A 25360-nucleotide genomic window follows, 5' to 3' on the forward strand; every position below is an offset into this window, starting at 1 on the left:
TTCCTTGGAGCTTCCTTCCTAACCAAGCACCGCTGTGTGCCTCTGAAAGTGTCAGTGTTCAGACTTCCCTACTGAGGGCGCTGAATCAAAGTGGGACCTGAGGATCCTCTCCCTTGGCCTCTCCCACCCCTTCAAAACCCTTGCTCTCAGCCTGAGGCCTGGTCCACACTACAGCGTTAAATCGATTTAAACAGCGTTAAATCGATTTAACGCTGTACCCATCCACACTACAAGGCACTTTAAATCGATTTTAAGGGCTCTTAAAATCGATTTCTGTACTCCTCCCCAACGAGAGGAGTAACCCTAAAATCGATATTACTATATCGATTTAGGATTAGTGTGGACAGAAATCAAAGTTATTGGTCTCATTCTTTTACTGAGCTACCCAGAGTGCACCGCTCCGGAAATTGATGATAGCCTAGGACCATGGACGCACACCACCGAATTAATGTGCCCTAGTGTGGACGCGTAAAATCGATTTTATAAAACCAGTTTTATAAAACTGGTTTTAATAATTTCGATTTTATGCTGTAGTGTAGACGTGGCCTGAATATGCAACACACAGAACAAGATTACTTAGCTGCTTTAATGCCCAAGTAACATTATTCAGCTGCCTCAATGCACAGTGCTTGCCACCCCTACCCCATGCATACAAGCACAGTGCAGCTTCGGGAGCGGGCTGAGGCCTTTGTTGCTCTCAGTGCTGGAAATGGAAAGGCCCCACCGCAGTCTTCACGCCCCTGCTTGTGTAGCCAGTGTGGTCAACTCACCATTTTATCATGAGCCTCTTAACCTCCTCTCTCCCCCCACCACAATCAAATGTTAAGCCCCAGTTCCTGGAGCCCTGTGATTATGTGAACCTTGGATTTACCTTCTTTAAAAAACGGTTTCTAGCCCTCCTGGTTCAGAATTTCAAAAAGGTGACCCCCCACCGTGGCTCCAAACCCAGAAGGCAAACTTAAAGAAAATAATTTAAAAAAACCAAACAACCTTTCATGATCTGTGTGTTTGAGGTTGGCAACTTACATACCAGGTCTCTGATAGCAGAGGTTGGCTAGTAAACTTGCAGTGATGCTTCAGGTGGCTTTAAAAGAAATATTCTCCTTTCAAAAGACATGCCTTCCGACGATGACCTCATGGCAGAGATTGTCCGCCTGCTTCACACAGTCTAATACTTACCTGTTCACGGTCTCTGTGCTGGGAAGTGCTGTACGCATCAGTCTGGAGCCGGTCAATTCACATTTGCACTTTACGCCTGGGGCAGGAGGGTTGAGTGGAAGAGAAATGGGGCAGAAGTTGTGGCTTGTTGAAAGCCACAGAGGAAGTCATCACAAGAGCAGCAGATTGAACAAACAAGAGGTGCCTGGCTTGGAACCTGGTGCTCTCTTCTCCAGCTCCTAGAGCTGCTTGTAAAGTGCTCTGAGGCTGAAAAGCACTGTGGGACTATAACAGGCATGTCTGTCCCTCCGAGCAGAGCTTGAGATGTGTTGCAAGAGTTGTACTGCTACACCGCATAAGCTGCCCCACCCTCACTTACTTGGAATCTCAGGGGTGGGAAGCCAAGGAAATCAGTGACACTGAAGGTGTCTCTGATGCTGACAAAATTCAGCCCTTTTTGCATCGTGTCTGTAAACAGATGGTACCAAGTTACACAAAGCATCTGGCTTGTCCTTGGTTCCCCGCTGAACTTTGAGAGCAAGTTAGCCGCATAGCCACAAGGGTGGTGGTGGGGAACTTTATAATAAACAAAGCAGGGCTAAAAATAGCATCCCCTGGTACAGCGGCTGCTGAGACTCAGGCTAGCCAAGCAAAATAGATTCTTTCCGTGCCCTGCTGGCTGGGTGAGTGTATCGAGTCCGAGTGCCAGAACCCCACTGGTGCTGGGAAACAGCAAAGCTTTCCAAGTCCTGGTGCCTTAGGCTGTTTCCACTGCAGTTCAGCCCCTGCTCTGGTCAATTGCATTTTGTCCCTGTGAACCGGACCAGGGCTGTCCAGTCTAGTGAATAAACAGGGTTAGGAGTCAGAGTCTGGTGTCCAGCCGGGCTCTCTCCAGTGCCCCGGGGTTGAGCACTCTGGCTGTATGGCTCGCTTGGAACCAGGACTCAGGTTCCCAGAAATCCCAGTCTGGGTGAGGTTTCTCTGATTCTCCAGTGGCTGCTGTGTGCCTGGGAGTAGCTAGGGCCATGAAAGACACCAGAATCCTGCTATGCACTTGTGTGTTCAAAGGGCTTCAGTTCTGCTGCTGCTCACTCCTGTTTCCTGTCCCTTGCCTGCCTTCAGGCTAGGCCTGCAGTGCCTCTCCTAGGCTGATTGGCCCAGCGGCGCATATAAACAGCACGGCTACAGCCCCCCCTTGATACCACTATCCTCGACTATTTGAGAATATGGGGCGTTATCCATCTGCTCATCAGGGCAGAGCAGATGTGCACAGTGCAGGGATGACATGATTCCTGCTGCTTACCAAAGCACGGCTGGTAGGTCAGATCCAAAACCTCCCTGGCTTGTCATTGAAGTTCCAAAATTTGGAGGAATGCAGGAGGTGGTACAATATATCACCAATGGAGCCGTAGTCTTTACAGTCCGCTCACCTGTTCTGGCCACAGCTGATGGCTTCTGTGCATCTCCTTGCAAAGCAAAACCGCTGCCAAAGCAAGGATTTGTCCAGCTCAGATGGATTTGTATGTTCTCCCCGAAATGGCGAGTCTTGACGTGCTGTATCACAGTCAGTGGCTGCTGCCAACGCTCAGCAAACCTTGGCTACGTCTTCACTGCCTGCCGTATCGGCAGGTAGCAATCGATTGCTCAGGGATCGATATATCGCATCTCATCTAGACGCGATATATCGATCCCCGAACGCGCTTATATCGATTCTGGAACTCCACCAACCCGAACGGAGTTGCGGAATCGACAGGGGGAGCTGCGGACATCGATCCCGCGCCGTGAGGATGGTGAGTAATTCAATCTTAGATACTTCGACTTCAGCTATGTTATTCACGTAGCTGAAGTTGCGTACCTAAGATCGATTTTCCCCCGTAGTGTAGACCAGCCCCTTGAAACACGGAGTAGGACAGACTCGAGTAGAATCTCTATTTGCTGCCTTCCCCTTGCTTGCTTGCTGTTGCAGAAGGGGGATGCCCTGTTCTCCGGAAAATGAGGATTCCTACGTGGCGTGTCATATATACATTTCTACATTTTCATATATGTACAGTATATATGAAAATTTAGAAAAAAATCCAAAATATTTAATCATTTCAATTGGTAGTCTGTTTAACAGTGCGATTAAAACTGCAATTAATTGTGATTAATTTTTTTTGAGTTAATTGCATGAGTTAACTGCGATTGACCATCCTACTATTCATATGTAAACAAATGAGTGACTTTACATTTGAATCTTCAGACAGCCTGAAACATCTTCTGTTTAAACGGGGGTGTTTCTCTGAAACCAAATTATGTCAGCATTAGCACTGTTGTGTTCCCTGATCTGATGAAGTGAGTTCTAGCCCACGGAAGCTTATGCCCAAATACATTTGTTAGTTTTTAAGGTGCCGCGAGGACTCCTCATTGTTTTTGATCACTTTGTGTTCATCCCGGGGTGCCAGAAGCCAGTGTTCCCTCTAACTGCTCCAGAGATGGAACTACACACTTGTTTGATAGCTGATTCATTATCACCAGAAATGAATGTCTATTCACTTTCATATTGAAATCAACAAAACCCTAAATTCTAATGATCTGATTCTGCTGTAGCCCTTCCAGTGCACTGCAGAACAGATCTTGTCAGTGTAGTGCAAGGGAAGTCAATTCTTTTTTTGTCAAGGTCCAAATTTTTGGTCAGGGTCCAGATTCCAGAGAAAATAAGTGAATAAAAAGATTTTGGGATCCATTCAAAAGCGCCTGGAGGTCTGGCTTTGGCCCGCAGTCTGCCAATTGACTACTGCTGATGTGGAGCATAGATTTCAAAGCGCTTTACAGAGCTTGCAGCCTCCACCCCTCCAGGTTAATCTGCACCATGAAACTGCCCCTGGCTCCACAACTGGCAGTGGAGGTTCCTCTATACAACCAGTCAGAGCCCTGAATGAGCCGTGCTCCGTGATGTGAGAGTCTCCAGGGTAACCGCTCCCATCAGGGTGAAGTCACCCTCTGGAATTACATGGCGGTGTTCTCTGTAAAAGCGTGTGTGCAGAGCGGAGGCCGCCGGGGAATTTCCTGCTGTGGAGAGCACCTGCAGCTCTGCTCAGCCCAGGGAGCGGTGGTGGAGAGGTGAGGTTGTGGCCTTGTGACCCTGCCGTCCTAAAGCACTGGAGGCGTGGCAGGGGATTGCTCTGTCCTGATCCATACAGTACATCTATGTTGCATGTGTGGAGCTAGACACTGCAATGAAAAGAGGCTGTATCTACTCTGTGGTGTGCAGCTCTTGACAGGGGGCTTTGGCTCCGGCACATAGAGAGCCACATAACATACATACCCACAGGGTTCGGGTGTCTGTACCTGAATCTCCTAAGCAGAGTCCTGCTAGCTACGCTGTCTGTACCTGCACTGTTTGAGCGTGTGGTGTATGTATTTGATGAGCTGCCACCAGGAGTGAGTGGTGACGTGCCCCTAGCGCGCTCTGCCTGCTAGCATGGTTGGCCTGTACCTGCATGCTGCCAGATGCTCATTTGCATCTGAGGGGAGCAAAGCTCACTTGGAGAACTTGCAATGGGCCCCATGGGGGCTGGACTGTCGTGAAGACTTTTATTGCAGCTGCCACTACTGGGAAAGGGAGCATGGGGATTTGATGCAGTTTGAGAACGGGTGGATGTGGGGGAGACTAGCACCCAGGACACCTTTGCTAAACAATACTACTTGCTGAGAAGGTGGGTGATGGTGTTGTGCCACCTGTGGACAGCTACCATGCACAGAGCACCCTCCACACCCGTCTCAGCACGGCTGATCTAACGGCGCTGCAGTAGCTGGATGGTGGTGGAAGAAGCAGTCGGACCTTTAATGTAACTTTCCTAGAGAAGGATCATTGGTGTCTCTGAAATGAGCTCCAGACCCTTAGAGGTTTGGAGGCTGGTTAATGCTGCTGCCTCTGCCGCTAGATGAGGTGGAAAAGGCCGAAGGCCCCTGGGCATCATTCCCTGGGCGATGATTTGAAAGCGTAACATGGGCCCCTGCTATGCAATAGCAGAACCACTAACCTTTCTTCACTGGCTTCCTTCTCCCACAGTGAGATCCATGCATTAAGCCTCTGCAGTGTGCTGTAAACGCCTCCTTGCCAGCATGCGGCCACTCACTCCAGTGGGGATAGGACAAGAGCTATCTCTTCCGCCAAAACAGCCGTGCAATAGCCCCCATCCTTTGGTGCCCTCTTTCGTGCCTTCCATAGATAGGAGTGAAAACAGCCTCCCATGCTCCTAGCAGCTTCCCTGGGAATTTCTCTGGGGGGCAGAGACCGTGTCTCTAGTTATAAGTAAAGCCTTGTGAAAAATTAAATGTGTGCACCAGAGCTGGCCCCCATTCGGTCCAGTAGGAATGAACTGGTTAGGTAGGATATGTGCACCACTGCCCTTACTGGTGTGAAATACAATTGCTTGACTTAGTCTAGTGTTGCTGGAAGAGGAATCTCCTTTACTTCTGGTAGCAGGGGCCTGCCCTGAGCAAGAGGCTCTGAATTCTGTCCCTGAGGCTCTGATGAATTCTAGTGCGGGTCTTGGACACCGATGAACTAGATCCGGGTAGGCAACCTATGGCACGCATGCCAAAGGCGGCTCTCCAGCTGATTTTTCAGTGGCACTCACACTGGTCAGGGCCTGGTCACCACTCCGGGGGGGCTCTGCGTTTTAATTTAATTTTAAATGAAGCTTCTTAAACATTTTAAAAACCTTATTTACTTTACATACAACAATAGTTTAGTTATATATTATAGAAAGAGGCCTTCTAAAACTGTTAAAATGTATTACTGGCACGTGAAACCTTCAATTAGAGTGAATAAATGAAGACTCAGCACACCACTTCTGAAAAGTTGCCGACCCCTGAACTAGATGCATTTAATCTTGGTACGACTGAAGTGCCAACACTTCTCCTTTAGTATCCAGGTCTCCGTTCCAGTCCTGCTCCCCCTCTTCAGTGCCACAATATGCCTCTTCTAAAATCACTAGCTACGAGGGTGATGAATTGGTGTTTGTGTGCTGTGATCGGTCCTACCCACTCGCTCATCAGGGGTCCCCTACCTTGCACAGCAGTAGGAAACTGGAGAAGTCTAGTACAATTATCTTGCCACTAGAGATGTTCTGTGCCTGGGGGAGGAAGCCATGTGAGGCCTTTTGGGAGACGACAAAACCTGATCTGTTCAGATTGGCGTCAAACAATAGCCTGCACGAGCCTCTATTCTGGTCTGTCTGCTGCTAAGACATGTACATGATTGCTGTATTGACATAATCTCTAGCTGCTCTTTCAAAACGGGGTTGGATCCTCTGCTTGTGTAGCTCCATTGAGTCCAATGGAGTTGCACCAGTTTATAACCGCTGTGTGGATTTACCCCAGCGGAGGATCTGGCCTGGAATGTTTAAATGCTATTGTGCAGGCTTCCTGTCTCCGTTCCCGTGCCTAGCAGAGCTCAGTAAAGCGTGCATCGTGGAGGGGGGTTCACTCTGACTGACATCAGTTAGTCCAGCTCCATAGGAATAGCCAGTGTGCGCAGAAGGGGCTGCTGCAGAGCAGTTCCTGTTCAACTCGGGAGCTGCCTGGCGGGTTTTCAGGAGGTTCTTCATACTAGCCGCAGGGTGAGCTGTACTGGCCTGCCTGAGAATGTGCATTCCTTGGGCCCTGCGCTTCATGGGTAAGGAAGCAATTCTTCTTGCAGGCTAAGCAGTGGTTCTCAGCCAGGGTACGTGTACCCCTGGGGGTACACCGAGATCTTCTAGGGCCGGGGTGGGCAACTTTTTGGCCCAAGGGCCACATTGGGGTTGCAAACGGTATGGAGGGCCAGGTAGGGAAGGCTGTGCCTTCCCAAACAGCCTGGCCCCTGCCCCTATCCTCCCCTCCCACTTCCCGGCCCCTGACTGCTCCCCTCAGAACCCTTCAACCCATCCAACTCTCCCTGCTCCTTGTCCCCTGACTGCCCCCTCCTGGGACCCCTCACCCCCTATCCTACCCCCCCTGCTCCCTGACTGCCCCGACCCCTATCCCTGACCCCTGTCAAGCCCCTGGGATTTCCCCGCTTATCCAACCCCCCCACCCCCTCCCCCAAGAACCTCCACCCCACCCAACTGCCTCCTGCTCCCTGTCCCCTGAGTGCGCCCTGGGACCTCCTGCCCCTTATCCAACCCCCTCACCCCCTTACCATGCCACTCAGAGCAGCCCAGCTGGAGCCAGACACACTGCCCTGCAGGAGCACGCAGCCTTGCCCAGAGCTCTGCCCGCATGGGGGTGTAGCTGCGCACTCCTGTAGGGGAGGGGCCGGGGGCTAACCTCCCCAGCCAGGAGCTCAAAGGCCTGGCAGGACAGTCTTCTGGGCCTGCTGTGGCCCGCGGGCCATAGTTTGCCCACCTCTGTTCTAGGGGGTACCCCAACTCATCTAGATATTTGCCTAGTTTTCCAGCAGGCAACATTAAAAAAGCCCCGGCAAAGTCAGTACAAACTAAAATTTCCTACAGACAGTGACTGAGATGTAAGTACAATATTTATATTCCGATTGATGTATTTTATAATATGTGATAAAAATGAGCAAGTTCTCAGTAATAGCGTGCTGGGATACTTCTGTATTTTTATGTCTGATTTTATAAGCCAGTAGTTTTAAGTGAGGTGAAACTTGTGGGGAGGGAAAGGAATGCAAGACCTCCTGTAAGGGGTACAGTGGTCTGGAAAGGTAGAGAGCCACTGGGCTATGGTCTAGGCTGGCGAAACAGGAGATAAGTGAGTGCAGAGAACAATCCTTTCCCATCAGTATCGGATGCAGAAGTGCGCTCTCTCTCTCGTGTTCTCATTGGGGTGAGATAAGTGCAGCTCAGTTATTACCATCTGCATACTCTCCCTTTGGGCAGTCGCTCACATGACTCCAACTCTGTGCATGGGCTTGGGCTCAGCTGCACTCTCCCCCCAGCTCGTCTGCCCTGAGGGTGGGGGCAGCAGTAAGCAGAGTAACCCCGTTTTAAGTCTGGCCGTGGGTGTGTGTTTGGACTGAAACACCTCGATGGGCTTTTTCTTGGCTTGTGCTGTTAAAAGCCGCATGACTCCAGAGACTTGTAAGGTAACATTGGCACTGGCACAACTTTTGCTAATTCATAATCCATTTAGCAGTTAATTATAGGGGATTGGCTGGTCCTAAAGGAGCTTTGTTCAGGAGCACACAGGAAAGGTGTGATCCATTGGGATGGCTGCAGAATTGTATGTGCTAGTTAGTCCTCTCTGGTGACTCCACTGCCTGGCACACTCCTCTGGCTTGATCACCAGCTGCAGCAAACGGGGGTGTGTGGGGGGAGGAAGAGGTGGCTTTAAATAAACTTACTCCTAACAACCTGGCTCTCATGAGGAACCTTTGATCCAGTGCCTGAGGACTTGGCCACAGGACAGTGCTTAAAGGAGGCAAATTGGGCAGGGGTGACTTTTTTTTTTTCCCCCCTGCAGAGGATGGGTGTTCATGGCCATATTGCTGAGCATCCTGCTCCAAAATATATCCCTGGTTCTATTGTGGAGCTGTTGCCGCTCATTTGCTGAACTGCGTGAGGCAAAACCAGATGAGCTGTAGGGTCTTGTCTTCTCCCTTCAGTGGGAGATCAGGCTGAGTCTCTCTCCACTGAGGTCATGCACTGGCCTTGGGAGTCTTTCTTCCTGGCCTGGATATCTCCTTTCAAGCTGGGTTTCTCTGAAGTCTTCACTGAGGGCAGAGTAGCATTGTCCTACCTGAGTAATGCTAAGACACGTCTTGTGCAGCGATACCACAGTGATGGGGCAGTAGGAGAGATGATCACTGAAGTAGTTTCGGTAGCTAGCACTCTCTCAAATACCTCCGAGCCTTGACAGTTTTGTAGCAGCATTCTGTGGCCCCCTCTGACACCTGGGCAAAAGTATGTGAGATGCAGATGAGCCAGCTGCCCGCATCACCTTGCAGCATTTTCATGCTTAATGAAATCACTTCTCCAGTCCTAGCACGCTTGAGACTAAAGATCTTTGCTATTCCTCAGAGCTACCAGAAAATTGGACCGACACCAGAGAGACTCTACTGGAGGGGATGCTCTTCAACCTAAAGTACATGGGCATGACATTGGTAGAACATCCCAAAGGAGAAGACCTCTCAGCAGCTGCTGTCAAAAGAATTGTGGCCATGGTGAGTGTCATCAGTTTCTAAGTGACTCTGACTCCTAACAAAGGAGATCCCTGCAACTCTCTGCAAAACCAAACAATGCAGACGCTTCTCTTCCTGGTGTCGAAGCAAATGATTCTTGAACACTTGTCCTAGGCGTAAATGCTTCCTATGCGCACCCCTTTCCCGGGGTTTTGCGTAAGAAGCCAGGAGATGATGGGGCACCCAGAAGGACTGTGGGGTTTAGGTGGAATAAAACATGGTATATGATCTCTCTAGTGCAGGGGTTCTCAAACTTCATTGCACTGTGACTCCCTTAAAATTACTACACGACCCTGGGAAGGGGGACTAAAGACCGACCCCCTCTGCCCCAGGTGGGGGGGGCCAAATCCAAAGCTTGGGACGCGCCCCCCACCGCGGGGGAAGGGGTGAAGCCAAAGCTTGAGGGCTTCAGCCCTGGGCAGTGGGGCTCAGACTTCTGGCTTCAGCCACCAGCAAGTGTAACTCCAGCCCCGGCAACCCCATTAAAACAGGGTTGCCACCTACTTTGGGGTCCCGACCCACCGATTGAGAACGGTAGCCCTAGTGCTTTGTCCAGTCTAGCCAGAACTCTCTCACATGGGTGTACTGGGTCCTTCTTATAGGAAGAAAAGGCCTTGAATGATGATTGCTGTGTCTGTCGCTATGGTTAACTTTTAATCACGGCTGTCACATGCTGTTCTAGGAAAAATTTAGGGTTGTCAGTAGATACCTCAGGGAGAGACTCTAGTATTGTAGGTACCTTGCTAAGGTAAATGTTGCCAAATCTTGACTACTTAATGGTGCAACCACTCTAAAAGCAGCCTATATACACTCTTCATGTCAAACACTGTCTCCCCAGAGATGGGTTAGTGGACTTCTGGTAGGGGAATTCCCAGTCCCCATATGGCTGTGTTGGATGCAGTGGCATTGGAACAGTTTTTTTGGTGGGGCGGCTGCTGGAAGCCATTGAACCAAACTGTAAACCCTGTGTGTGATTGGAAACGCTTCAAGCCAGGGGGTGCTGCCAGCCCTCCAGCCTCTCTGGTTCTAGCATCCCTGGTTGAATGGGCTTCTCTGAGCTTTACAATCCAGAGGTGGATTGGAAGGGACCAGCACAATCCATACAGCCCTTTTCTGGCCACTGAAAAGGCAATTAGTCTCCTGTGCAACTGACTGATACTTCTTTAATTTCACCAGTGCAGCACAGCTACCGATTGTTAACTATTTAACACCACAACTTACTTAGGAGTGCATCCTTATTCACCACTCGTGCTACAGCAGATTAATGCGTCTTTAGACACTTATAAAATGGAATGAGGCAAAGATTCGGTCACATGGTTAATCCGCATAAAACCAAACATGGTGGCCAAATGCTTCAGGCAGTGAGTAGTATCTTCCTGACATGGGCTGAACTTCAAGGGAGATGAAATTGGCAGGGGAGGCGATGTGGCTCCTGGGAAACGAGATATATTAACAAATTCCTCCCTCCTTCCCCCCCACTCTGAATTCTGGGATGGATTATGACTCCTGCAGACGCTGAGCCCTGCATGAAAACCTAGGGGCAAAGCCTCTGCTAGCTTCATGGGCTCTGCAGACTTTAGTAAAGTGAAGCAAATTTGCACCAGCTGAGCATCTGGCCCTAAAGCTCATGGGAGTGTTGCTAAACCTGTATTGCAACTGGTACCTTGTGGCAGAGACTGGGGAGTGGGGCCTTTCCCCTATTGAAGCTTTGAGGAGGGCACTGCTCCCTTCTCTGCTCCAGGATCTCTGGCTTCTCCCAATAGTGCATGGCTCTTGTAAAAATGTCTGCTTACAAAGTGCTGTGAAGTTGTCTGTCTCAGTGAAACTGACTTTCATCTGTCTCACTTGAGTGCCTACTAACTCTTGGGTTGCTAGTTGTGCTGTGTCCGGGATCTTGCGTGATCATTGCTGTGGTGGGTGGAAGCTCATGCCTTTGGCTAGAGGACTCTGGGTGTGCGCCCAAAGAAGTCTCCTTGTAAGTACAACTCAAGTACTCTTGTTCTTTTTGCAGATACAGACTAACACGGCTGCTACTCTTGAAACTCTCCTTGAGGCTCTTAACCGAGGGACAGTGCTGGGGTGTGAGGGCCTGGAACCTGCTGCGTTGCGGTCGGCACTTTGAAGTGGTGCTGGTCTGATGACTTTCCTGGCAGGTGGGGAGATGCCCCAACCTGTAGTCAGTGGGAGAACTGAGGTTCTCTTCGCTGAGCTGCAGTTGGCTGAATGTAGCCCGTGGCCAATCTAATGCTTTTTATCCTCTGCTGGCCGCTGTGAACTTAATTGACTATCTTGAAGGGCAGTTAAAATTCAAAGAAAACGTGAACTTGCAAGTTCCGCTAAATGTGTGAGTGATACAAAGTTAGAGCATCGGGCCTGGAGAGGTGGTGAGAGGTGGTTTTGGCAACAGTCCGTCGCTCTTTGATGTCCAAGCCTGTTGTGTCTAGTGTCCAGCCATTCGTCCCTCTAATGCTGAGTAAAGACGTGGGAAACAAACTGTGTGGCAAATCTAGTGTTGCAACAGCAGACTTCCTCTGTCTGGACTCCATTGTGGCCAAGCTAGTACTCTGCAGGAGCGGCCTGGCTGGCCCGCAAAGCAGCAGCTGGCAAAGGGCCCACTCCTGCAGTATCTGGAGTATACAAGTGCCACATGCACTGGGCTGGCCCACAAATTTGGGAGGAGGTAAGCATCATTCCTGTGTTAGAAGAAGCAGGGAGATGGTGGACCGGAGCTTGCTGATGCCAAGTCTTGTAGTACACGATGGCATTAAATCCCCAGCTCCTGGAGTCATGTGATTATTTGAGACTGTGCTTACTCTTCCTAGTGAACATTTCTAGACCTTGGGTTAGCAGAGAAGAGCTTGAAAATGGGACCACAGTGTGCCCTAGAGACTCAAACCAGAAATCAGTGAAATGTATTTTTTAAAATCACGATTTTGGGGGATGGGCAGCAGCCTGACCAGGAATGGTGAATGCCTGGGATTGGCTGTGCTGTGGAATACTGAAGGCCACTTCTGGAATAGCGTCTGCCAGCTTGAGCAATGGCTCCTGAGCTGTAGCTGTCTTGTCGCTATGCTGCTTCCTTAAATCTGATATGCCTTGTCTGCCCTCACAAGCCAGTGAACAGCGAAGTCGAACTAGACGCTGCAGAGGCTGTAAGCGAGCCCTGATTTCAGTTGTCTGTAGGAGAGCAAGGTAGAGTTACTCACTAGTGTCTGAGTGCAAATCCCAGTGCAGTAGGTGGAGGATCTCAAAACTTCCTTTTTCAATAAGGTGCACTCTGAAATGGGCTTGACCCTGTCTTTTTTCAGGCCACATATCCACTGACTCTCCTCAGTAACTTGAGGATCGGGCTTTCAATAAACTATTCCTTTTATGGGATTACTTAAGGCAGCTTGAACAGAAGATAATGGCTAATTACAGGTGTGGTGTAATTACTGCCCCCAGAAGATAGCTCTGTTCAGACAAAACTTAGGGGATCAGTCTAACTCCATTGTATGTCACCCCTCTCTTGCTGTCTAATGTGTAACCTGAGAGCTCTAGCATTTCCTTGGATGTCAGACTAAAAATGAAACCTCTGCAGAACTTGGCAAATTCTGCAGGAGCCCAGTGGGTCTCTGCCAAGACTACACCCATGTCGGTCATGTAGTCTTCAGACACTGTAATCAGTACAGTAAAGTCCCTTAGGGACTGTGGGCACAGTATCAAAGCATGTTATGGGGTGGGTATATGCTTAATACCAGCATAAAGCGGTGCTTCAGCAAAGGTACCATTTTAATATTCCTTGACTTTAGCAAAGATTTTGGTACAGTTTCCCGCTGTATTCTTGCCAGCAAGTTAAAGGAGTATGGGCTGGATGAATGGACTATAAGGTGGATAGAAAGCTGGCTTGTTCATCAGGCTCAATGGGTAGTGATCAATGGTTCCATGTCTAGTTGGCAGCCGGTATCAAGCAGAGTGCCCTAAGGGTTGGTCCTGGGGCTGGTTTTGTTCAACATCTTCATTTAATGATCTGGAGGATGGCGTGGACTGCACCCTCAGCAAGTTTGCAGATGACACTAAACTGGGAGAAGTGGTAGGTACACTGGAGGGTAGGGATAGGATACAGAGGGACCCAGACAAATTAGAGGATTGGGCCAAAAAAACCTGATGAGGTTCAACAAGGACAAGTGCAGAGTCCTGCACTTAGGACGGAAGAATCCCATGCACTGCTACAGACCAGGGACTGAATGGCTAGGAAGCAGTTCTGCAGAAAAGGACCTAGGAGTTACAGTGGATGAGAAGCTGGATATGAGTCAGCAGTGTGCCCTTGTTGCCAAGAAGGCTAATGGCATTTTGGGCTTTATAAGTAGAGGCATTGCCAGCAGATCGAGGGACGTGATCATTCCCCTTTATTTGACATTGGTGAGGCCTCATCTGGAGTATTGTGTTCAGGTTGGGCCCCACACTACAAGAAGGATGTGGAAAAAGTGGAAAGAGTCCAACGGAAGGCCACAAAAATGATTAGGGGGCTGGAGCACATGACTTATGAGGAGAGGCTGAGGGAATTGGGATTATTTAGTCTGCAGAAGAGAAGAATGAGGGGGGATTTGATAGTGACTTTCAACTACCTGAAAGAGGGTTCCAAAGAAGATGGATCTAGACTGTTCTCAGTGGTACCAGATGACAGAACGAGGAGTAACGGTCTCAAGTTGCAGTGGGGGAGGTTTAGGTTGGATATTAGGAAAAACTCTTTTACTAGGAGGGCGGTGATGCACTGGAATGGGTTTTCTAGGGAGGTGGTGGAATCTCCTTCCTTAGAGGTTTTTAAGGTCAGGCTTGACAAAGCCCTGGCTGGGATGATTTAGTTGGGAATTGGTCCTGCTTTGAGCAGGGGGTTGAACTAGATAGCTCCTAAGGTCCCTTCCAACCCTGCTATTCTATGATTCTATGAAGGGCTTATTGTATCTAGTAGTAAATTCAGTCTCTGATAGTAACAAGTGCCATTAATTTGTCTATTAAATAGTGCACATGTAGAGTGAGTAATTGGCCACCATGATATAACTTTGGATGTAACCATGCTAAATACCTGTAAATCTATTTGCTTTTCCCTTCCAAAGGCTAAAGCACGTGGCAAGAAACTGCAGAAAGTTACCCTGAAGGTATCTCCCAGAGGGATTATCCTAAATGACAGCGGAACTAACGAATTGATAGAAAATATCTCAATATACAGGTATGTTATTGGAGACACTTCAGCATGTAAAGCAGGGGTGGGAAAACTACAGCCCGGGGGCTGCGTCCGGCCCTTCAGACATTTTAATCCGGCCCTCAAGCTCCCGCCGGGGAGCGGGGTTGGGGGCTTGCCCCACTCTGTGCATACTGTGGCTTTGTGCAGTTCCTGAAAGCAGCGGCCCCCGCCCCCCCCCGGCTCCTACATGTAGGGGCAGCCAAGGAGCTCCGCATGCTGCTCCCAACCTAAGCTCCACCCCCGCAGCTCTCATTGGCAGGGACCCACGGCCAATGGGAGATGCAGGGGCAGCGCCTGCGGATGGGGTAGCACACAGAGCCGTTTGGCTGCATCTCTGCTTAGGAGCCGGAGGGGGGATATGCCGCTGCTTCTGGGAGATGCTTGAGGTAAGCGCTGCCTGAAGACGGCACCCCTGACCCCCTCCCATGCCCACAATCTCACCCCCTGCCCCAGCCCTGATCCCCCTCCTGCCCTCCAAACCCCTTGGTCCCAGCCCGGAGCACGCTCCTGAACCCCAAACCCTCATCTCCAGTCCCACCCCAGAGCCCTCACCCCACCTCCACACCCCAGCCCGGAGCCCCCTCCCATACCCTGAACTCCTCATGTCTGGCCCCACCCCGGAGCCCACATTTCCAGTCGAAGTCCTCAGCCCCTCCCACACCCCAACCCCCAATTCCGTGAGCATTCATGGCCCGCCGTACAATTTCCAGACCCAGATGTGGCCCTCGGGCCAAAATGTTTGCCCGCCCCTGGTGTAAACGCATAGAGCCCAGACCTGTTCCTGTTTGAACTGATGGGAGTATTAGCCCTGGCTTCACAGCCCATAGTCTGATGCAAGGTTAGGGAGAGAGGCTGCGTCAGGCTCCAGTCTTCACCTGTACTGGAGGCTGACCACATCTTTACGAATCTGTTCTTGAAAGTAAAGATCGAAAACCGAGGCTATGCGGGAAGAAGGGAACGAGTGAACACTAGCCTCCATGAGAATCCAAAGGGAAACCGTCTGTCGAGTGGAATAAACAGAGCCAAGAAAGGGGGAAGGATAAGGGAAAACTCTGCAAATGACAAAGCACACAGTTCATTTAGATTGGTGACCCCGACTGTAGAATGCGCCCCGTCCATGGGGCGTCTGATAGTGTTGTGGAATCAGACGCACGCGAGTACCGCAGGGCCAAGAGCGCCTGAGACTGGGAAAAGGTAACAGAGGCGCCTCCTGGAGAGGAGGGTTGGAATGTTTGAGATGCCCTTTGGTTCTGGCCCGCCCGAAGCGATCGCTTCAGTGTCGTGCGGTGAGCTCTGACAAACGGCACCGGTCAGAAGCGGTTAGCATCAGATTTCAGCTGGGTCTCCTGTGTGGAAAAGGGGGACAATCCGCTCGGGAATGGAGGGTGGTGACTTACACAGCCCGGTCTCCTCTCCAGGCTCTGCCTGACCCTCTGCAAATACTTTCTTTCCTTCATTTGAGCCCAAGTCCCAGTAACGACTCATCCCCTTGACTGCGTAGTCCCCAGAGATTCCAGGTGGGATCGGTGCCTCATTGTGGTAGGCAGGAAAAGCACACGCAGTCCCTGCCCTAATGGGCTCTCAGCCTCCCTGACAAGAGGTCAACCACTGAATGGAGCCTGGAGGCTGAACTCTCCTCTTTACCCTAGAGAGATCAGCACGGGCTGAGACACACCGAGGTGGGCAGGCTGCTGTGGTGTGGCTAGAGAACGTTGGAAGCCAAAATCAACAGCTCAGCTCCTCCCGGGAGCCCAAACTCGCTTTGAAGTGGGCAAGAGGCAGACTACATTTAAGGCAGCTTAACAGGCCTCAGACTTCCGACTTTAGGTGTCGAAAGTGGTTCTGAGGTTAAAACCAGTGGTCCAGCTACAGCAGGAGGCTGATAAGCAGGGAATGGCAGGAGATTTCCCAGGCGTTAATCCGGCTCCGTGGTTAAATGCAGCCCCTTTAAAGTTCCATCTAGCGATGCTGACGTACTTAGCCAGCTGGATCTTCCTGCTTCGAAGGGATCTGCTCTAACTCTCTTTCCCCTCTTCCACTCCTACTATGGCTTAGATTCAGGGCCTGACCCAGTCGGCAATGCTAAAGACCAGGATTGAGGAATTAAGTCAGCAAAGCTGTACAGCCTGTTGTGCAGGAGATCAGACTAGATGATCACAGTGGTCTCTTCTGTTGTTATAATCTAATGTAACGGGGAGGAGAGGGGGCAGATTTTCCCATACTTGCCTACTGTGGGGTTCTTACACCTTCCTCTGAGCGTCTGGTGTGGTCGCAGTCAGACTGGGTACTAGAGAAGATGGATCCAGGTATGATCCAGTCCGATAACTCCTGTGTTCCATGCCTCCTTCCATCCTCCCCTGCCTTGGAGTATTGTGTACGTCTCCTCCCCCCAGCCTATACTGAAATACAGGGTAGTGGCATTTTGCATTGCCTAGTGGTCAGTTCATAGGAGGCCTTTGGATCACTGACAAAACCATTGACCTTCCTTGCTCTACACAGTCAACTGGATAAATAAGGTCCTGTTAAAATGCATGAGAGTGGAGTTCCTTCTGTGATCTTCTCTCCCAATAGGCCCCCTCACAATTCAAAGTTAACAGCTGCAGACCTGGCATCCAATTCTGCTCTCTTAAATCACTCCAGATTAATCCTGGTCTACTGAAATCAGTGGAACTATGCTGTGGGGGAGGGCAAGAGGTGGGGAAACAAGTGAGTGCAGACCTGAGATCTAAAGAGTTAGCTGCTGCCTTGAATTCAGCTTGGATACTGGAACAGGGAACGGTGAATCTGTCCCTTCCGGTCCATGTTTATACAAAGGTTTGCTCTGAGTTGACTGAAGTCTGTGTGTCTTAAGGCAGCTGACAACATCAGAGGCAGTTCTGTAAAACACCACCACTTTGGTTGAAGGAATAACTTTCCCTAAAGGAGGGAGGGTTGATGTGCATGAATTTAATTTTCTCTTGCAAGCTTTCTTTTATTGCCCAAAGTAATTTCTCCCACCATGTGCCGGGTCATGCTCGAACCGACAGCTGTGGTCTCTGGAGCACTCCCCCTCAAACCTGGAACTTTTATCAGGCAAACTCAGACATCACTGGCAGAAACTGTAATCTCTTCATGACTCTGCTCAGGCAGGCATCCTACCGGACTCGCTGCAGCTTAAAACGCAGCCCCTGTGATGCTGTAGGTGGTGGTCAGACTCGCCCCTTTGTGTGTGGTGAGTTGCCTTCCAGTTACAAAACCGATTAACTTCAGAGGCTGGTGTGATGACCCTGCTGTTGAAAACGAATGATGATTGTACATGGGGGTGAACAGTGGGGGTTGCTATGAAGCAGGGGGTGTGTGTGTGTGTGTGTGTGTGAGAGAGAGAGACACATGCACCCATGAGGTTTTGCTGCAGTTTTCAGAAAGGCCGACTTGGCTGCTTTGAAAGCAAATGATGGAAGGGAATAAACCTGAAGTGCCTCATACAAAGTATGACCCTGCTTGGCAAGGCAAAATTTAGGCCAATGAGCAACAGTAACCTGATGCACGAAAAGAAATGAAATGAAAGTGTAAATAAATCTTGACTGTGGCTTTTTAAGTCTGTCTGGGAAATGAGATGCACTTGCCCCTTCCTAGAGGACAGTCGTGCGAGTGAGGTCTGAATGGAGAATCTGGTGCCGTGAGATGATTAACCACGGGCCCACCTTTCTTCCTCTAATCCTCTTCTTCCTTAGAACCTGTCTTGTGGGGAGGGCACATCCTCAGTGGTCTGCTAGATTAAATTACTGACAGTTGTATGTGCCCCTTGCAGTGCTTTTCAGTGACTCAGCTGCCACGCGCCGCAGCAGCACTCACTGACGTAAGATGGGAGTAGCCGATTCCTGTGTGAATATCGGCACAGGGGGCGGGCGGGGTAGTGGTGGGAAGGAAACGCTCCAAATTCTGAGGATCCTGCCCCCCAGAATCTACACAGGCACATTTCTAGTCTGCTCACCTGGCCAGTGCCTGGTCAAAGGGCACCCTGCTTGCTGGCCAAAACCTTGTGCAGAAATGCAAAGTGCTGCCTGCCCGGCTCAGGGGAAAGCAGCCCCTCAGAGGGAATGTCCCTCAAACCGCAGGCTGAGTGAATTCCCCATGGCCCGCTGAGTTCAAGGATGTCTGCAGCTGCTAGAGCCGATCTCCTGGAGTTTGAGGCTCATCCTTTCAGACAGACTTTCCTGGTCCCCGACGTCTGCTTGTCTCACAGGGGAGCTTCTGGAGTAAGTTTTGATGCTGGAACAACTTGGGCTCTCTCCTTGCTGAGAAGAGAATGTCCATGAGATTGTCCTCACTGCAAAGCGTCTCTTGCCCAGATCAAAAACTAGCACATCACAAAACCCAGGCAAATAGCTCCTTTCCCTTGAGGATAGGTAAAGGCTCCCATTCAGAGGCTGTAACCCGGCCAAATGCATCATTCGGTATCTGGCTCTGCTTCCCTTCCGTCCCGCTTTGCTGCCTTCACAGTTGTGGTTCTGAAGCCTAAAATGGGGCTTGTCTTCATTCAGGCCAAGAGTTTCCACAGTCTCCAACCAGGGCCTCTTAGAACGTGATGGTATTAATGTTCCCTCTGTGTCTGCCATGCTGAATCTGACCTTCAGCCTGCTAGGTCGGAGTTCAGTGCGCGAGCTGGTGTCCTCCCCACCCTGCTATAAGTCAAGTGTCTAACTGTCCCTCGCTCTGACTTTCAGGATCTCTTACTGCACTGCAGACAAGAGCCACGATAAAGTGTTTGCCTACATTGCTCAGAGCCAGCACAACGAGAACCTGGAGTGTCACGCTTTCCTCTGCCCCAAACGGAAACTGGTCAGTAGAAAGGAGGGCGCGGGTCGGTACGGCTGTTACCAGAGCGGTGGGCAGGGTTCAGTGCTTCATAAGCTCCTCGGGGCAGGGACCTTGCTTACTGATCGAAGGGCCTGATCTGGCAAACTGCGGTGCCTGTAGGTATTGGCGTCTCTATGCTTGCAGACATGGCTCGGGGCTGTCGGCCGCACTGCGTCTCCAGAAGCACAGTACAGCCCGAGCATATCGTAGGATGTAGTGAGGCTAAATCAACCTGCATACATGCTGGTGAGAGGGGCAGATCTAATCTATTATGTCGCTTTGGTGCTGATGTTGGGAGGAACTTCTAAATTCCTTGCTGGGTTTGACTTTGAGGTGCTGAGAACCCGCAGCTTCGTCTGTTTCCTATGGGAGTGCCATGATCTCAGCTAGTCTAACCACTAGGCTGCATGCCCCAATGAGGTGAGGACCCATCTCCCTTTCTCAGAAGTGAGTCTCCCCTATTAAAGAGGCAAAATGCAGAGTAAAAAATGACAGTTGAGCCTGAAAATTTACTTGAAGGCCCTGATCCCATGAATACTTCAGTGTGTTTAGCCTGACTGAAGTCAATGGGACTTGGTCGCATGCTTAAAGATAAACAGAATTGAAGCTTCTAATAATCAGGCCAGGTGGGAAGGGGGTCTTTATCTTAAAGGGAGGGAGAAGAGTAGCATTTGCTAAACTGTCTCCAACCCCTCCCACCTGCCGAAATTCTCTTGGCACTTCCTCGCTTAATGAAATGCCAGGCAGCATTATTTCTGCATTGTCCCTAGTTCCCCATGGCTGCAGTAAGACTGTAGGAGTGTTTGGTGAGGTGACCATTGCAGCCAGAATACTGGATTCTTCCATGGGTGGGAAAGAATTTTTAAAAGGAGAGTGGTGTGTGTGTGTGTGTGTGTGTGTGTGTGTGTGTGTGTGTGTGTGTGTGTTCCCTGCTCCTGCTTCACCTCAACTTTCCCCCCTGCTTTGTGGCTCACTTTTGAAGAGCTCTCTCTCTCTCTCTCAAAGCCCATGATACGTTTGTTAATATACTTGATGGCAAATTTAGCACCATCGCGCTGTAAGCGACGCACGGCGTGAAACACGAGAGCGTAACACTTACTAAGGAGAATAGCCAGAGCTGGGGAATAGCCACCCGCTTTTGTTCTGAGCAGAATAGTTGGGTTTTTTTTTTTGTTTGGTTTCTCTCCCTCCCTCCCCTTCCCCCCCCCACCGGCTCAATGTATCACACAAAGGGGGAGCTCTTCTGAGCTGGGACAGTGTGGGCCAAGGCCCAGCACTTAAGAGTTGGCAAGAGAGAGAAATGGGTCACTGGGCATAAGCTGTGAGTGGGTGTAGAGAGTGATTAGATCTCCTCCGCTCACACAGTGGGGAGGCAGGGACTGATGTGCCAGAGAGACCTTGCAGTGGAGATGTGAATGAGTCGAGGGGGGCTGGGCTTAGAGTGTGTGTGCTGGGAAACCGGGGGGTGTCCTCCTCTGCCTGCTCTAGTAGGATGGGGGGACCAGACCTATGCATACCCCAGACACAGAGCAGCAGGGGCTGGAAGCCTGCAGGGCTGGGGGTGCTCATCCCCTGCACACTGGAACTCAGCTTCACGGGGAGCAAGGATGTGATCTAGACAGGGAGCTGTAGCTCTAAACGACACCCTGCCTGCTTCATGCCTTTAATTCTGCCATTCCCATCCTTTTCCCTGAATCAGGAGCGTAATCAGAACAGAGGCTGCAGCAACAACTGTTCTCACATCATGGGGGAGTCGGGGTAGGTTTCCTCATCCCAGCTCCTATGGCATTGCCCCTGCAGCAAGCGCATTTCAGTCAGGCTGGGGCAGAGAAGAGAGAAACTTTGCCTCTAGCAACATGGCCTAGTCTGCCACTCCAAACACCCCCTACCGCTCCAGGCATGAATGGCAGTGTTAATATTCCGTCCCTTTCCCCCACTTCTCTGGGGGAGCGGGGAACGTAATGGAAGCAACCAGTTCTCTCCTGGCTGCAAAGCACAGCCCCATCTTTGCGCTGCCAAGATAAGAGACTCTCTACAAATTAAAATTTAAATCTCTCCAGTGCTAAAATAATTATCTCTTTGGTACATCAGCTCAATACGTCTTCCTCAAAAATTCTCCCAGGCCTTTGGTGGTAGAAAGTAGAATCTCTTTGTCCACACATAAAATGCGTGAACGCCATGCTGATAAAAGGTAAACTAATACTGCGATACCAGAGCCTGGCATAACACAGGGTTTGGTATGTATAGCCACCCGGTTCTGGCATATAATTAGTCCATATTTTTAGTTCATGGGCAATTCTCAACGGTAGCTGGGTCTATTAAACTTGATTCAGATGTGACAGCTTAAATTGTAAACAGCTGTGGGGAGTTTCATACTTAATTACCATATTTAAGTTTTTGCCATAAAGCATTCACGCTTCCCTCAAAGATGTAAATAGCTCAGACATTCAAATGAGATCCTCTACTTTGTGAGGTTTAATTGACAGAGATAGGTTTTGTGTGTTTTGATCTCTTCCCATTTCAAAAGCCCACGGCTCTTGGAACTTATTTCTCAATTAAACGTTTTTCTCCGCTTTCCCCGAAGCCTGGAGGAGAGGGAAGTTCCGCGTCTTGGACGCTAGATTTATTTTGCACGGCAGCTCTAAACACAAACTTATAAACTAGCAGCCATCTAAAAAGTGTCTGCTTCAGCCTTGCGATGTGCTACTGCATGTAAAACCTTCAGTGAACTTGTTCTTTGATAACCCCGGCATCCCACGTCGCTCCCTCGCCACGCTAGCAAGCCTTGCTGTAGCCCGAAGGGCCGGTCTGAGCGGGGGGGCTTTGTACAGCTCTGTCCGTCTAGAAACATACAGGTGTATGGGTGTGGCTGCAGTTACAGCCATGTGTAGCTCGTTTCTGTAAACTCAGGAGAAATAAGCTACATTGAGGCCTGGGCTACACTAGCGGGCGAGGGGGGTTGAACTAAGAAACACAACTTCAGCTACGCGAACAGCATAGCTGAAGTCGAAGTATCTTAGTTGGACTTACCTGGCCGTCCTCACGGTGGCGAGTCGACTGCCGTGGCTCCCCCATCAACTCTGCTTACTCCTCCTGCCGAGGTGGAGGATGGGCGTCGATTCGGGGATCAATTTATCGCATCTAGATGAGCTGCGATAAATCGATCCCTGATCCATCAAAGACTACCCACCAATCCGGCGGGTTGTGTAGACGTACCCTGAGACTCTTGCATGATCGAAGTGAAGCCACGTCAGGACAGTTACTACACTGTGTGGAAGTGGAGAAAGAAACCCGCTTAGTTACAGTGGTACAAAAAATGTGTGGCCTAGAGGGCCAAACTTGCTGCTGCCGCAAGTGGGTGTAACAGTCTCCTCCAGATAGGAGAGGCTCCCACTGACTTCGCTGGGAGCCTAAACTACCCTTTGTGCCTTTTGAAAGGTTCCCTGTATCTCTCTGTGCTCATTAATATCCAGCTCTTACTCTGTCATTAAGAGCTGAAACTGATTGTGGGGGACACCAGCTTTCATTCCCCAACTATCTAGCGCTTTTTCTTACAGCATCCTGTTACTTGAGATTGTTCTAACTTGAACGGGGAAGAGGGGAAGGAATTGGCAGGTCAGTGAGTTATAGCCCATCACCATTGCCAATCCAGCCCTACCTCTGTAGTGAAAGTCATTATGAGCCATTCAGCATCTTAACTGAAATGAGTGGGTGGCACTCAGTCCAGCAACCAACACCTGCCATCACCGTCACTTTTCTTGGCAGTCAGATGGCCCCTGAAAATTGTGGAGGGGTGTCCCATGCTTAGGGCACTCATCCAGGATTTGAAAGAACCAAGTTTGATTCCTTGCTCTGTCACAGGCTTCCTGTATGACCTTGTGCAAGTCACTTAGCTGCTCTTATTATTATTATTATTATTATTATATGGAGCTATACCTGTCTCCTAGAACTGGAAGGGACCTTGCAAGGTCATCAAGTCCAGTCCCCTGGCTTCACCGTGGGACCAAATACCCTTCCTGACAGATTTTTGCCCCAGATCCCTAAATGGCCCCCTCAAATATTGAACTCACAACCCTGGGTTTAGCAGGCCAGTGCGCAAACCGCCAAGCTATCCCTCCCCCCGTATCTGTTTCCCACATCTGTACAGTGGGGCACTGCTCTGACTCACAGGGGTGTGGTGAGGCGCTCAGATACTACTTGCATGCCCCTGTCACTGTATTTTAGAGGATTAATAGTAGTCATCCCACCTGGTCGAGACTGAGGCACAGAGGAGGGGCCAATATGCAAGACGCTCTGTGTGCATTGAGGCTAGAGGGGTCTTTAGCCTCTGGAGCTGTCAGCGTGACACCTTCCTTTGTCTCTGAAAATAATTGTTTTCTTAGGTGTAACATGCCTGCAGTCAACTCTGTTCAGCAGCGTCCTGTGGAGAGCAGAGAATCCTTGCTGCTATCAATGTTTGATTACTCTTTCTAAAAGAGCGTCAGAGTCCTGGCACCAGAGTCTCATAAGCTCCAGGTTCACATCCATCAGCAGAACCACCAAATGATTTAAATCTACGGGAGAAACTGCCTACTAATGCACTGTAAACTGTGTCTTTCAGGCCCAGGCAGTTACCCTAACTGTAGCTCAAGCATTCAAAGTAGCATATGAGTTCTGGCAAGCATCCAAGGAAGGTGAGTGCGTCTCTCTCTGTGTCTTGCCATATATTCAAGGAAATAATTTGGGTTTATTATCCTTTCAAGTGATCTTTTAAAGTATGCGCTGAAAAAAATCGGGAGGGCGAGGGGGATTGAGGAGCGTTCTGGCTGCGCTGCTCACATAACTGCAGGTTTCTGGTGACTCTGACAGCAGGGTCTAGAGTCTGCAATCAGCGGCTGACACATGGTACGGAGTCCTGCTCATTGTAAATTTGTCTCTGCCTGTTGCTTTCACCATAAGTGGGCACATGAAATACAGAGTGCCTAACAAGCTGTAAAGTAACTAGATATTCTTTCCAAGTCAGCCTGACACCTGTGTCCCTCTTCCCCCCCCCCCTCCCCACCAATGTGCAAAAGAGAATTTGATATTAAGGGGCTGGAGCTGTTCTTTGCCATCCCACCCAATAGGTGCTGAGCACCATCGCTCCCAGTGTAATAAAGCTGGGGTGCTCGTACATCTGAAAACCAAACCCATGGGGCAGAATCTGTGCTGTGCTGCTGAGAAAGGGCACCTGGGATGACTGTGGGTCTGTGCCACCAGGATTCTAGGCTGCTATAGGGGCTGGTATATCCCTTGGCATGTAAGTTGGAGTATTACTCTTCCTCCCTCTGCCCCCCCCAATAAATAAATATATAAAATCTATAGCTCTAAGCCCTACACCCCTCCAGGGCCGTTCAGGGCCACTTGTGTCAGCCCTACGCATCTCCTGCACTGGGGAAATACCATCCCTCATACATCCCTTCCACTTTCATCTCCTATGCCGCCCTTATATGCCACTGGAGAGGCACATAGGGCCTGGAGAAGAGGGAGGAACTGGCCACAAGTGTTTTGGGTGGTGCTCGGTGTCTCCTGAGGATGTGACTCAGAAAACATTTGCCCCAAGTATGTGAAGCCCTTGACGCGAGTGGTCACAAAAGTTGGCTGGAAATGGAAATCCTAGCCTGGGGAAGAAAAATTGTGCCCTAATTTGTGACCAAAAAGTCAAATGCAAAACTTCTCACAGGGCAGGAATTTCCAGAAAAACTGCATTTTGGGAGAACCAGAATCTCAAGGCTCCTTGCCTAAAAGGCTTTTGTCAATTTCATTTTTTTCTGCTTACAGGTGTGTCTTCTAGGTAGTCAGTCCAGGAGCCCTCAGTAAATCCCCTCCCCCTGGAAAATCAAACTTTTTGTGGCAAAACTTCAATTTTGGCAAAACAAATACTTTGACAGAAAATGCCCTGGTGGGAAAGCTCCCAACCAGCTCTTATGATCACTACAGATCCGGTTTCTGCT

At 50.0% G+C, this 25360-nt stretch overlaps 1 protein-coding gene across 2 annotated transcripts in view; it reads left to right on the plus strand.

Moving 5' to 3' along the window:
- Window positions 1-25360, plus strand: part of LDLRAP1 (low density lipoprotein receptor adaptor protein 1) — a 40141-nt gene that overhangs the window by 4799 nt on the left and 9982 nt on the right. For both annotated transcript variants that reach the window (XM_050932254.1, XM_050932253.1), the window contains exons 2-5: window positions 9165-9307; window positions 14422-14534; window positions 19256-19370; window positions 23989-24061. In XM_050932254.1, the coding sequence (XP_050788211.1) occupies window positions 9165-9307; window positions 14422-14534; window positions 19256-19370; window positions 23989-24061 (444 nt within the window). The remainder of the gene's footprint in view (window positions 1-9164; window positions 9308-14421; window positions 14535-19255; window positions 19371-23988; window positions 24062-25360) is intronic.

Source organism: Gopherus flavomarginatus, chromosome 22, assembly GCF_025201925.1.
Source record: "Gopherus flavomarginatus isolate rGopFla2 chromosome 22, rGopFla2.mat.asm, whole genome shotgun sequence".
NCBI lineage: Eukaryota > Metazoa > Chordata > Testudines > Testudinidae > Gopherus > Gopherus flavomarginatus.